Source organism: Nuphar pumila, chromosome 11, assembly GCF_984573655.1.
Source record: "Nuphar pumila chromosome 11, dmNupPumi1.hap1.1, whole genome shotgun sequence".
Lineage (NCBI taxonomy): Eukaryota > Viridiplantae > Streptophyta > Magnoliopsida > Nymphaeales > Nymphaeaceae > Nuphar > Nuphar pumila.
In genome coordinates this window covers 91,570,303-91,583,205 of record NC_143259.1, presented here as the reverse complement: position 1 = coordinate 91,583,205, position 12,903 = coordinate 91,570,303, and the positions used below count along the sequence as shown (strand labels likewise).

General features: G+C 33.6%; 1 protein-coding gene across 1 annotated transcript; it reads right to left on the bottom strand.

Annotated features, from left to right (window-relative positions):
• Nucleotides 1–7,921: 7,921 nt before the first annotated feature.
• LOC149822502 (uncharacterized) lies at nucleotides 7,922–12,496 on the bottom strand. The gene is made up of 4 exons (XM_089980294.1): nucleotides 12,452–12,496; nucleotides 9,773–9,940; nucleotides 8,732–8,809; nucleotides 7,922–8,626 (listed from the first exon to the last, which is right to left on the bottom strand). The coding sequence occupies exons 1-4, from the start codon at nucleotides 12,494–12,496 to the stop codon at nucleotides 7,922–7,924; spliced, it is 996 nt and encodes a 331-aa protein (XP_089836420.1).
• Nucleotides 12,497–12,903: the final 407 nt, after the last annotated feature.

Here is a 12,903-nt window from a genome sequence, read left to right as displayed (position 1 = left end):
TCGAATCTGGAATTCCAATTGAAATTGAAACTTGAAATTGAAATTTGGGATTGAAATTGGATTTAAAAAATGTTTTGAAAATAATTTGAAAATTTCTAGGAAAATGTTTTTGAAATTGAAAATGGAAATTGAGATTGCATTTAAGATTAAAATTGAATTTGTCTTGAAATTAAAAATTGAATTTGAATTTGAAAATTGAAAGGGAAGTGGAAATTGAAGTTAAAATTAAAATTGTTTTGGATTTTGAAAATAATTTTGAAAATACTTTGAATTTGCAAATGATTTTAAATTTTAAATTAAAATTCATTTTCGAAAATAGTTTTGAATTTGATTTTGAAAATAAAACAAAAATAGAAGGTAAATTTCAAAAATCACTTGGAAAATATTTTGAAATTGATAAAATTTTGAGTGATTTTGAAAATGGAAAATAATGATGCAATTCTAGGCTAAATGATGAATGCATTATTTTTATAAAAAGTTTTGAAGGAATTTGATTGAGATTTATTTGAAATTTATATTAAAAGAGAATTTTGAGAATTTATAAAATTAAAACAAGATTAATTTTTTATATATTCATGACTATGGTCATAAATATATTTTGAATTAATCTTTATTTTAATTCTAATAAAAAAAGAAAGAAAATAGATTTTGTGCCTTTATAAAATTAAAACAAGATTAATTTTTATATATTCATGATTATGGCCACAAATATATTTTGAATTAATCTTTGTTTAAATTTTAATAAAAAAAAAGATAAATTGGTTTTGAAAATTTGATGATTTTTGAAAAATGACCTAAAATTGTAGGTTGAGTTTTATTTAATAAAGAATAATAATTCTAAGTATTATTCATATTCTGACTATGGCAACAAATATGAACTTTACTTAGTTTTATTTATCCTCTATTAAATGGTGCATGTGTCATTCATGTTTCACCATAGTGTATTTGAAATAAAAAGATAAAAATGCAACAATTATTTATGAAAAATTAAAAATTAAACTATATGTTCATTCATTCTAACTAAGCATAAAGTAAAATTCTCATTAATTGATTTATTACAACTCTTTGAATTAATACATCAATTAAAAAAATAAAAAATTCTTACAAAATTAGCAAACTTGTTAGAAATAAATATTAGCATTTATGGATTTTTTTTCAATTATTGGAAAATTGAAGAAAATAACCAAAATTAGCCTTTTATGCCGCAAAAAAAAATAATAAATGCAAATGATGCATGGCCTTTGAAAAAACATTTTTGAAAACATGTTTTGGATTTTTAAATTTTCTAAATTGAGGTTTAAAACATCTAAATTCATTTTAAAACTTGAATTTAAAATGAATTTAACTTTGAAATTGAGGATTTTATGAAAAATACATTAAAATTCATTGAAATAAAAGAAAAATCAACTCCAAAATTTATTTAAAATAAAGTTAAGGCATTCTAATTTGATGAAAATCATTTTCAATTTATGAAATATATGAATTGCATTTGAAAATTGATTTTAAAAAGTTAAAATGCCCAATTTAACTTTATTTTAACAAGAACAATGATTTTTATGAAACCGGTTTTGAAAAATGTAATGAATAAAGTAACAAATGACCATACAAATTTATAAAAATTGATGTAGAGACTCCCAACAACCTTAGGAACACTTTAGAATTGAAAAATATAAGAAAAGTTTGAAGAAAAATCTGAATTAGGACTCTTTATCCAATTAAACAAGGAGTTTGTAAAACTAGGATTTAACAAGCAGACTTATCAGAACATTTTGGGTGAATGAAGGTCTAAAACATCTCGAATGAAGCTTAAAATGAATCCATGGATTCATGACTCATCATAAAAATATTTCTTTTTTACAAAACTTCAAAATCATTTTTAAAACTTAAGATATAACTAAAACATTGAAGAATTATTTTTAGAAACAGGGAATTGGATTTTAGCAGACAAGTTTCTGTAATTTTAGTATTTTAGAGACTAAACCGACTCAATTTCTTTCAAATTTATGGGAGACATTGATCAATTCAACCAAAAAACAAATCCAAATTATAGAAATAAAAAATCAATCCTGGTTTGGAAATGGTGACTTCGCGAAGTCACTATTTCATCATAGGAAATAGACCTGTTACAGAATTTGGAGTTTTGTAACCAGACTCGGTTTTTAATATAATTTGAATATTAAATTAATATGAAAGCTTATGAAAATTAATATGGATAAGCTAGACACAAAATGAAAGAAAACCTTTTTTACATATTTTAAAAATGAGTTTTTATTAGAGAGATCTAATCTAAACAAGATGAGATAAAATTTAAGTAATGATTAATGAGGCAAAACGACAGGGTTCTAATTTTCAATCAAAATTAAATACGAAAAACCCATAGAAGTTGTTGAAAAATTGCAGAGATAAACTAGACATGCATAGAAAAAAGATCCACTTTAAAGATCTAGAAAATCATCTCTCATTAGGGAGATTCAATCTAAGCAAGTTGGTTCAAAACCTATGAAAAGTCTGTTAAAGAAAATTGATAGGATTCTGATTTTTTATCTAAAAGGCAGATGAAAAGAAAATAAAAGTTTATGAAAATTAACATGCATGAACTAGACATTCTAAGGAAGAAACTCTTTTTTATAGATTTGAAAAATGATCTCCCATTGGGGAGATATGAATGCAACAAGTCAATCTTGGGTCTGAGCAATGTCTGGGATTACAAACAAACAAGGTTTAGGTTTTAAATACAAACAAAATAAAGATTCACCATAGAAATTGCTGAAATTTTACAGAGATAAATTATACAAATAGATGAAGAAGATCTTTTTTACAGATATCAAAAATAATCGCCCATTAGGGATATCTGACTCTGATAAAATGGGCTAAAATCTGAGTCATTAAAATGACACAGTGTGATAGGGTCACGGTTTTTTACCAAAATCATATATAAAAACACCATATAAATTGATAAAAATTGGCATGGACAAACTAGATTTAGTGTCGGAGACATTGCTTATTACAGATTAGCAAGATCATCTCCGGTTAGGGAAAAATTACTCTGGCAAGTCGATCCAGATTCTGAGAAAATTCAGGCGGCCCAGAATGACAGGGTCCGAATCCCGATTTTTTTGGTAGATAAAACCAACTCGGAATTATCTGATTTTTGGTGAAGATCCTGAAAATACATAAAAAAAGATTCAGTAAAAACATCAGAGTAAAATGATATCTAATTATATGCGAATTGATGAAATAAAAAACAGACCAGAATGGAAAATATCATCTAAACATGATTGAATGGAATAGAACCTCATTAATGAATTGATCTAATGATCAATCATGAGATCTATCATTTCAAATCATGGATGATGATGAAAATGATGCAAAAATAGAATTAAAGCATCTAAAAATGAAATTGAAAGCATTGGGGCATAAATTGAAATTGATTTAGCCAATTAAAAATAAGATTTGATCTATTGAAGATTAAATCTCATAATCTTAATGGCTAGAATGAAAATGCATAAAGTAAATAACAATTTGAATGGATCAAAAGGAATAAAAGCAAGATTAATATAGCAATAATGTAAATCTACATTGCTATTCATGGAATTAGAAAGAAATTGAAATAAAAAAAAGAAAGGAAAATTCAAAAATTATGAAAATAAAGAAAAGAAAAAAAAACAAAAGAAATCAAAATTTGGAGAAAGAGGAGGCCTAACTTGGGCTGAAGAGGGAGAAAAAGGGATGGAGATCCTTGGATTTGGCGCCACTTTGAGAGATCAAGGGAGTGAGGGATTCCAACTTGAGAAAATCAGCCCCCCTAGGGGGGCTATTTATGGTTGAAATTAGGGGTGTTTTGGGTATGCCCAAAATGCCAAGTTGTTAGGCTTAGGGCTAAGGTGTCAAGGAAGGCTCACATGGGGGTTGGCACCAAGCCCATGTGGGCAATTTGAGATTTTCTAAATGGGTGAAAATGTCATTTTGCAAAAAAATTGACACATGGTACCCCTTTCCAAGTGGGTGCCCATGTGAGTCTTTTTCAAGTTTTGTAAATTGGTAAAATGAGCATTTGCTTAAAACCTTGACACATGGCATCACTTTGCAAGTGATGCCCATGTGTGTTTTTAAAAGCAAAAAGGGGGTTTTAAAAGTAGATTTAAAAACAACTTTGATTTAATTTTGAAAATGTCAAGTGGCGCCCCTCTTTGAAAATGTATTGTTTCTTTTCTTGATTTTAAAATTAAGATGAAAAGATTTAAAAATACAATTGAGAAATAAAAATTGATTTGAAAATAACGGATTTCAATTGGATTTAAGATCCATCCAAATTGAGTTAAAACCGGATCTAGATTGAATTTTGAGAAATTTTGCAAAAATATCGAATTTGGATTTAGAATTCAAAGATTATTTTTAAAATTGGGATAAAAAATGGATTTTGATTTTGAATTTGAAGTACAAGAATTGAGTTTGAATACAAATTGGATTTTGAATTTGGATATGGATCCATTTTGAAATCCGGATTGAATTATGAATTGGATCCAGGGTATTTTTCAAAAGATTTTTACAAAATAATGGGTTTGAATTTGAAATTCGAGAATTGATTTTGAAGTTAGGATAAAAGTTGAATTTTGAAAAGGATCTGGATCCGAGGTTTTGAATAAAAACTGGATTTGGATCTCGACTGAAGGAAATTGGTTCGAAATGGCAATCGAACTCTGAATATGGACTTCTGAAAATTGAAATGAAAGACCCAAATTCATGATGAAAATTGGGATTTGGGTTTGGATCTTGGATCCAACTTAGAGAATGGAATTGGATCTTGGGTCTAGATCAAAATCCAAGAAATGAAATTGGATCTCAGATGTTACATTAATCTGATTTCAAAAATTGATTCAATTATCCTTCTGAACGGATCAGAAGGTGGATCCAGATAGAGATTGATCCAAAATGATTAATTAGATCCTGAATATCCGATGAGATATTCCAGGTTCAATGAACAAATTGGACTCTGTATATGGATTATATAGTAAATCTGACAAAAAATCCAGGTTCGAGATGAAAATTGGACACCAGATCCAATATTGGATCCAATATTGGATCCACTATCCGAATTAAAATGGATTGGATCTCGGATATTGATAAAACATCAGATGAAGGAATTGATCCAAGTCTGAATTGAGACTTGTCCCAGTTTAGAAAATTGACAGAAATAGTATCCTGAATAAATTTTTATTTTTTTGTTTTTGCCATGCAGGGGTAAAACATGGTACTAAACTGGTCTAAATTAATTTAAACTAGATAGGTTTAAAATGAACTGAATCAGAAGTCAGTTATACTCAGGTAAACTAAATTCGGAGCTAGAACACTAGCTCAATCGACTGGAGTTAGCTCAATTTGGACGAAATTGAGCTCAAACGAGCAAAAAATGAGCTCAAATGAGCGGAAACACAGGTCTGATTGTGTAAAAAGTGACTTCGAACTGAAAATGGGTCATTCAAACTTTTGGTGAGCTCAAATTAGACTCAAGGGGATAGGATCTACCAGAATTGGGTGACTCGAGGATAGTTGGATGGAATTCAAGCTAAAAATGAGCTCATTTTGCCTGAAATGAGCTAATTTTAGCCATAATGGACTAACACTGCTCATCGTGAGCTCGGGGGAGCTAGAAATGCCAAACATTCTAACTTTTTTGAACTTAAGGTAAGCTTGGCTAATTCTGATAGGCGAAGGGCTAAGGGTGACTCAGGGGTAAAATGGTAATTTTATTAACAAAATGGGGTAAAATTGACCTCTAGACCGGGATGAACCTAAGGGTGAGACTCTACACTGCCCTGCAGGGGTTTGTTATCTGCAAAAGAAAATGTCCAAAATAGACCTGAAAATTTTGAGGTGTTTACAATACCGCTTTATGATCATTAGTCTTGGTTGCCACGGCCTCAACCCACTTGAAAACATAATCAACCGCCACAAGAATATAGATATTTTTTAATAATGGTATGAACGGACCCATAAAATCAATGCCTCAAACATCAAAGACCTCCACCACAAGTATGGAGAGCAAGGGTATCATGTCCCTCTTGGATATGTTCTCTAGTTGTTGGCAATGAATACAATGCTTACAGAACTCATGAGCATCCTTGTGGAGGGTGGGCCAATAAAATCTAGACCGCAGAACCTTAGTTATAGTCTTTTTGTTACTGAAATGCCCTCCATAAGTCAGGGAATGACAAAAATTGAGAATGGACTCATACTCCTCCTCCGGGATGCATCTCCTTATCACTTGGTTTGCACAATACTTGAACAACTCTGGTTCATCTCAGAAATAGTGTTTGACCTGCACTAAGAATCGATCTCTCTCATTCTTGCCCCAATATGCAGGTAGCGGTCTGGTCACCAAAGATTTAACAATATTGGCAAACCAAGGCAACTGCGAGGACCCTACTGCCATAATCTGCTTATCCGAGAAAGAACCGTTGATTGGTCTCTGATCCATCATGGAATCCACAATCAACCTGGAAAGATGGTCGGCTACTACATTCATGCTGCCCTTCTTGTCTCAAATTCGAGATCAAACTTCTGTAGTAGCAAGACCCACTGAATGAGCCTAGGTTTGGTGTCTTTCTTGCTCAACAAGTATTTCAATGTTGCATTATCAGAATAGACAACCACCTTGAAACCAAGTAAATAGGACTTTAACTTGTCCAATGTGAAGACTACAGTGAGTAGTTCTTTCTCTGTCATGATATAATTCATTTGAGCATTAGAAAGAGTCATGCTCGCATAGTAGATTACATAGGGATTCTTATCAATCATCTACCCTAAAATGGCTCCTATGTCATAATCGAACGTATCACACATGATCTCAAATGGGAGCATCTAATCCAGAGACCTCAGAATTGGTGCAGTGGTCAATTACATCTTTAAGTGTCTCAAATGCCTTCCCGCACTCTTTATCAAAATTAAAGGGTTGTTCTTTGGCCAATAAAGCACACAATGATAAAAAAAATTTGCTAAAATCTTTAATGAATCGTTGATAAAATCATGCATGCCCTAAGAAAGAATGCACCTGCTTGACAGTAGTAGGTGGGATCAATCATGAGATCGACTCCACTTTGACTCGGTCTACCTCAATCCCTCTCTTAAACACAATATACCCGAGCACAATCCTCTCTTGGACCATAAAGTTACTCTTTTCCCAACTGAGAACAAGGTTTGTCTCCATACAACATTTGAGCACCTTTGTTAATTTATGAAGACAATCATCAAAAGAATGGCCATATACTAAAAAATAGTCTATGAAGATCTGCATAGAATCATCCACCATATCAGAGAAGATTGCCATCATGCACCACTAAAATTTAGCTGGAGCATTGCAAAGCCTGAATGGCATACGTCTGAAAGAAAAAGTGTCAAAGGGACATGTGAATGTCATCTTCTCTTGGTCATCAGGGTGCATTGCTACTTGATTGTATCTTGAATAGCCATCCAGAAAACAGAAGTAGCTTTGCCCAGTGAGTTTCTCAAGGATCTAGTCAATGAATGGCAATGAAAAGTGGTCATTTCTGTGTTGTTGCGTTCAACTTCCTATAGTCTATGCATACTCACCACCCTATCGTGGTCCTCATAGAAATACTCTCCCCCCTCTCATTCTTAACCACTGTGAGTCTAGACTTCTTAGGAACCACCTGAACTGGACTCACCCACTAAGTATCTGAGATGGGGTAAATTATTCATGCATCTAGCCACTTGACCACCTCTTTCTTGACCACTTCCTTCATGTTGGAATTCAGTCTCCTCTGCATGTCTCACACATGCTTAAATCTTTCTTCACAGTAGATCATGTGCATGCAAAATGAGAGATCTATCCCTCTAAGATCCATCACTTACAACCTATCATTGCCTTGTGCTCTTGCAGAACCTCAATCAATCTAGTCTCTTAATCCTCTGTGAGGTTGACAAAGATGATCACAAGCAACGTGTGGTTGTCTTCAAGATATACATATTTGAGTGAAACTGGTAAAGGCTTCAACTTAAGCTCTGGGGGATACTCAATCGAAGACTTGGCCGGTGTCTGAGCTAAAGCGGGGAGAGGCTCAAATCCTTCTCTCCAAGGAAAGGTACTAGACACAATGGAAGACACATTTACAAAATCCTTATTCAAGCTATCTCCTAACATACAATAAGCCTCTGGTGGATCTCTAATCAACAACAAATCAGAGTCTTCTTCTATCAAATTTTGAACAATATCCACATGAAAGCAAGCCTCATCTCTAGCAAATCCCGTGACAGCATTAAAGATATTCAATCTTACTTTTCTATTGCCAAATGAGACATTCATCACTCCAGTACGACAATTGATACATGTATTGGCCATTGCCAAGAATAGTAAGCCCAAAATGATCAGAATCTGGCACTGGTTGTCTATACCCTCTATATCCAAGATAATAAAGTTGATTGAAAAATAGAACTCATCTACCTTGACTAGCATATCCTCAAGGATTCCTCTCAGAACCTTGATAGAACGATCGGCTCGCTGTAGGGTCATAGGAGTCAGCTTCATCTCTCCTAATCCAAACGAATCATAGAAATACCCTGGCAAAATATTCACACTTGCCCTAAGATCTAGCAATGCTCGCTCAATCTAGATATTTTCTATGACGCATGAGATAATAGAAGCACCAGGGTCCTTGAGTTTAGGTGGAGTTTGGTGCTGAAGCACCAAACTCACCTGCTACATCAGAAGGACCTTGGTAGGAACCTTGCTTATTGATTTACGCTTCTGCGTGCAAAATTCCTTCAAAAACTTAGCGTAGGCATGCACTTGCTGAACAGCATCAAGCAGGTAAAGATTGATCTGCACTTGCTTGAAAATTTCGAGCATCTCTTGCATCTTAACCCCTTGTTTGCTAATGCCTCATGGGGACTCTAGGGCTTTAGGATAGGGTGAGTTCGAGACATATACTAGGGAATCATCTTCCTTTTAAGGAGACTCACCTCTATCCTTGCCTTTATCAGGGGTAGAAGACTGAGCAGAAGTAGAAGGCATGGTCTCGCCTAGTTCATCTATCGTCTCTCGAGACTGACAGGTACTCTTATCCACTCCTAAGGGACATAACTATCTTAGCATGCTGCTGATGAGGATCTGTCATACACAGGTTAGAAGACATGGGATCCCTGTCCTTGGGGTTTACTACAGGTTGATAGAGTAAAGTACCCTCATTTCTCTTAGTTAATGCCTCTACTAATTGTCACATATGTGTCTCTAATTTGGCTATGGACTGCATGTGAGAGTTTAGCACTTGGTTACACTTCTCAAAGGCAATTTGATTGGAGGTTTTTACCTCTTGAAATGCTTGGAGAAGTCTCTCCTCAAACGAAAACTGATGGGTGGTCTCTTGAGGTGTTACTCTGAGAAATATAGAAGGAGGTTGGGGATAGCTTGGCCTTTGATAGATTTGAGTGAAAGCATTAGGCCTAACCTGCTATGTTGGAGGGATATGAACCAAAGCTTGTGGATTCTTTCACGAGAAATTAGGATGGTTTCGCTAACCCGGATTATAAGTAGGAGAAAATGGGTTGTTCGCTGGTTTGGCGAACCCTTGAGCAACCTGAACTTGTTCTTGGACAAATTTAAGATACTGGATGCCGAAGGACACTCAGTAATAACATGTGTCGAGCTAGTGCATAGAGAGCACACCATATAAGTAGACGATGGGCCAACAAGAAGCTGATCTAGCTTCTGAGTGAGCAAGTTCACTTTGCTCTACAACTCAGTCATTGTACCAACCTCAAGAGCACCACCCTTCTTCACAATCTCTGGTGAGGCCCTATCGGCACGTGAGGTAGAGGCATGATGTAATGAATTCTCACTCAATATATCAAATAGACGCCATGTCTCATCCTCACTCTTTAACATAAAAATACTCCCACACAAAGAGTCGATCATCTGATAATTCTGTTCAAATAAACCATTATAAAAGCATTGAACCAGTTGCCATTTTGGCATGTGGTAGTGGAGACACTTCCTAAGGAGATCCTTCATTCTCTCTCAGGTCTCATGAAATTGCTCACCCTCGAGCTTTGTCAAGCTTGTGATGGCTCACCTAAACTGATTAGTATGATCTATCGAGCAATACTTCTTAAGAAACTCCTTCTGCAGTTGATCCTAAGACCCTATCTCTATAGAATCTAAGGATTTTAGCCAATATTTGGCCTTATGCTTTAACGAAAATGGGAACAAGGTCAATTTCAAGGCAACATCCCCAAAATTCTGGATCTTGACTATGGAGCATATCTCGATAAACTCATCTAAATGTTTGTAGGGATCCTCATGACTAAGGTCATAAAAAGAAGGCAACATATGAATAACGCTAGCCTTAATCTCATAATGTGGTGCCCCTACATCAGGTCTCTTGATGCATGGGTGTACTCTGTGGGTAGAAAGTACTTTCTCAAAGGACGTGTAGGTCCAGTAGGCTCCATTTGATCATCTATTTTGTTTTGACCTTGAGAAGAATGAAGTAGTTTCTCAGGATCTTCAACAAAGGGATGCAATGGGAAGCCCAAAGATCTACAACCTTGCATACACTAACGTATGTGTCAGGTATGAGTGTACTAACTATTCTAAACAAATAATCTTAAATATGACAAAGCAAAATATTATGTACCTATATTTACTAACTAAGTTGAAGCCTATATTTACTAACTAAACAAAAATATCAATAAAGTGAGTAATAAATTAGACCTTATCTACGTCGTTTCCTGGCAACGACGCCAAAAATTTGGTGTCATTTTGCAAACGGTTATTTTTAGAACAAGAACTGTACACCAAATAATAAATTTAAAACCAGTCATTGCGCTCGTGTACGGTGGCAAGTCAGATCGTCTCCTCAGGGAATGGGGAATAAGGAATAATATTTCACTTAAAAACCTCACTTTATTAATATTTTAAAAGAAAATAAAAGAATTACACTAAAAATAAACACAATTAAAATGAAAGCAAATCTTAAACTAAGCTCAGGACTCTCTCTCTCTCTTAGGCTCAAGTAAAGAGGTAATGATAGATATCCCCCTCTCCAATGAAGAAACCTTTAAGAGAAAATACTTGCAAAACAAATTACACAATTATACCTATACTAACAAGACTATTATTAAAATAACAAAAAGGGTCACGGGACTAACAATTAAAAACTCACACAAATTAATTCTAACTAAATTTGAGGGCAACTAATAGAAAATCAATAACTAATTAAATAAGCAATAATAAATCTATCTAATTTAACACTACTCAAAAACTAAAACAGAAACAAGAAAAACTATGCTAACGACTACAACTAAACTAGACTAATGCGAAAACAAGGAAACTGACCTTACCGATTTCTACTATTAACTAACTAAATTCTAACTAAAAGACCATTGAAAATTAATTAAAAACAAAGCAATTAATTTTAATTTACTACTTAACAGATTGTAGTTTGCCTTATAATCAATTCTGAAATATGCAACAAAAAGGAAGTTAACAACAACTAATTTCAATTACTTAAAAACTATAAAAATCTAAACTAATCCTAACCAGCTTAATCTGCACCTAAATCAGACCCTACGATTATGAACAAAAATTAACGTGAAGTAATTTAAATTCTAACTCTAATTGTTTATCACCAACTACTAACTTTAACTACTATTAAGTACGAATAAAAAATACGAAGTCTAATTAAACTAAGAAAGCTTACTTAATTTCAACTTAAACTTAGATAGAAACTTATCTAAACTAATTAAACATACTTAATTACAACTTGCGTTTTATAAACAAATTAAAATTTAGAAACTAGCCTTTAAAAAAAATAAAATGCTAACTATGAAAGTTTCTAAAAACTTAAACATGTTATAGCATGAAACCCTACGTCAAAAAGTAATAAGTGCATCACCTAATCTAGCATGAAACCCTAAGAAACTACCCGGATTCACATTAAAATAAAAACAATCTAGCCTATGCTTAGCCAAATTCAAATAAAGCAAACCTAATCTATCAAAATTCAATCTAACTATAAGCAATAACAAATCTAATTACCCCAACCTAGAATCAACAATAAACTAATCCTAAACTAGGTTTGAAGAACACAATTGGTCGAGAACCACCTAACCAGCCCTCACGGCTAACTAGGTGCCCACGGCCAGACCTATGGTTTTTACCTTAGGTGCCAACGATGCTAAAAAAAATCAAATGCTAAAAAGAAAACTGCAACTAAATGAAACATATTCTAATATGCAAAATAGAGAAAGACTAATCGAAATTAAAACTAAAATCTAAACTACAATGCAAAAGAACAAACTAAAATCCTAAGACTCAATGAAACTATCTAAATTTATGCATAACTACAAGCAGTGGATGAGAAGACTCACCTCTAGGATTGTCTGATGATTTCTAGGAAGAAGAGAGTGGTTTGCCTTCCTTGAAACCACGTACCCACATTCTTTTTGTTGCAACTTCGAAGACCTCTTGCTGAAACATGTCTCGGAGTGGAGTTGTTGAAGGGGAAGAATAGTGGAGAAAAAAAGATATGTTGGTGGTTGCTAGAAGAGGAGTCTCGGCCTCCAACGGTGAAGGTAAGTTGTACAGTTGCACCTCATCCGAGTTCTTGCTCCAAGACGATATTTTTGTAGAGAACAACAAAAAAAAAATAGCAAAGTACATACCAAATATGAAGAAAAACAGATGGAGGTGGAAGAGACAACAAAGAAGAAAACGATGAAAGGAAGAAAAGAAGAAGAAGAAAAGAAAAAAAAAGTGAAAAAGAAGGTGGAAGAGGGGGGCAAGTTTTCCAAAGATTGTTGGACGGCTGCTAGGGTTGCTGCAACCTTTCTTTTAAACAAAATATTTTAAAATAATTTCTAAAACAATTTTATGTTAAAACTATT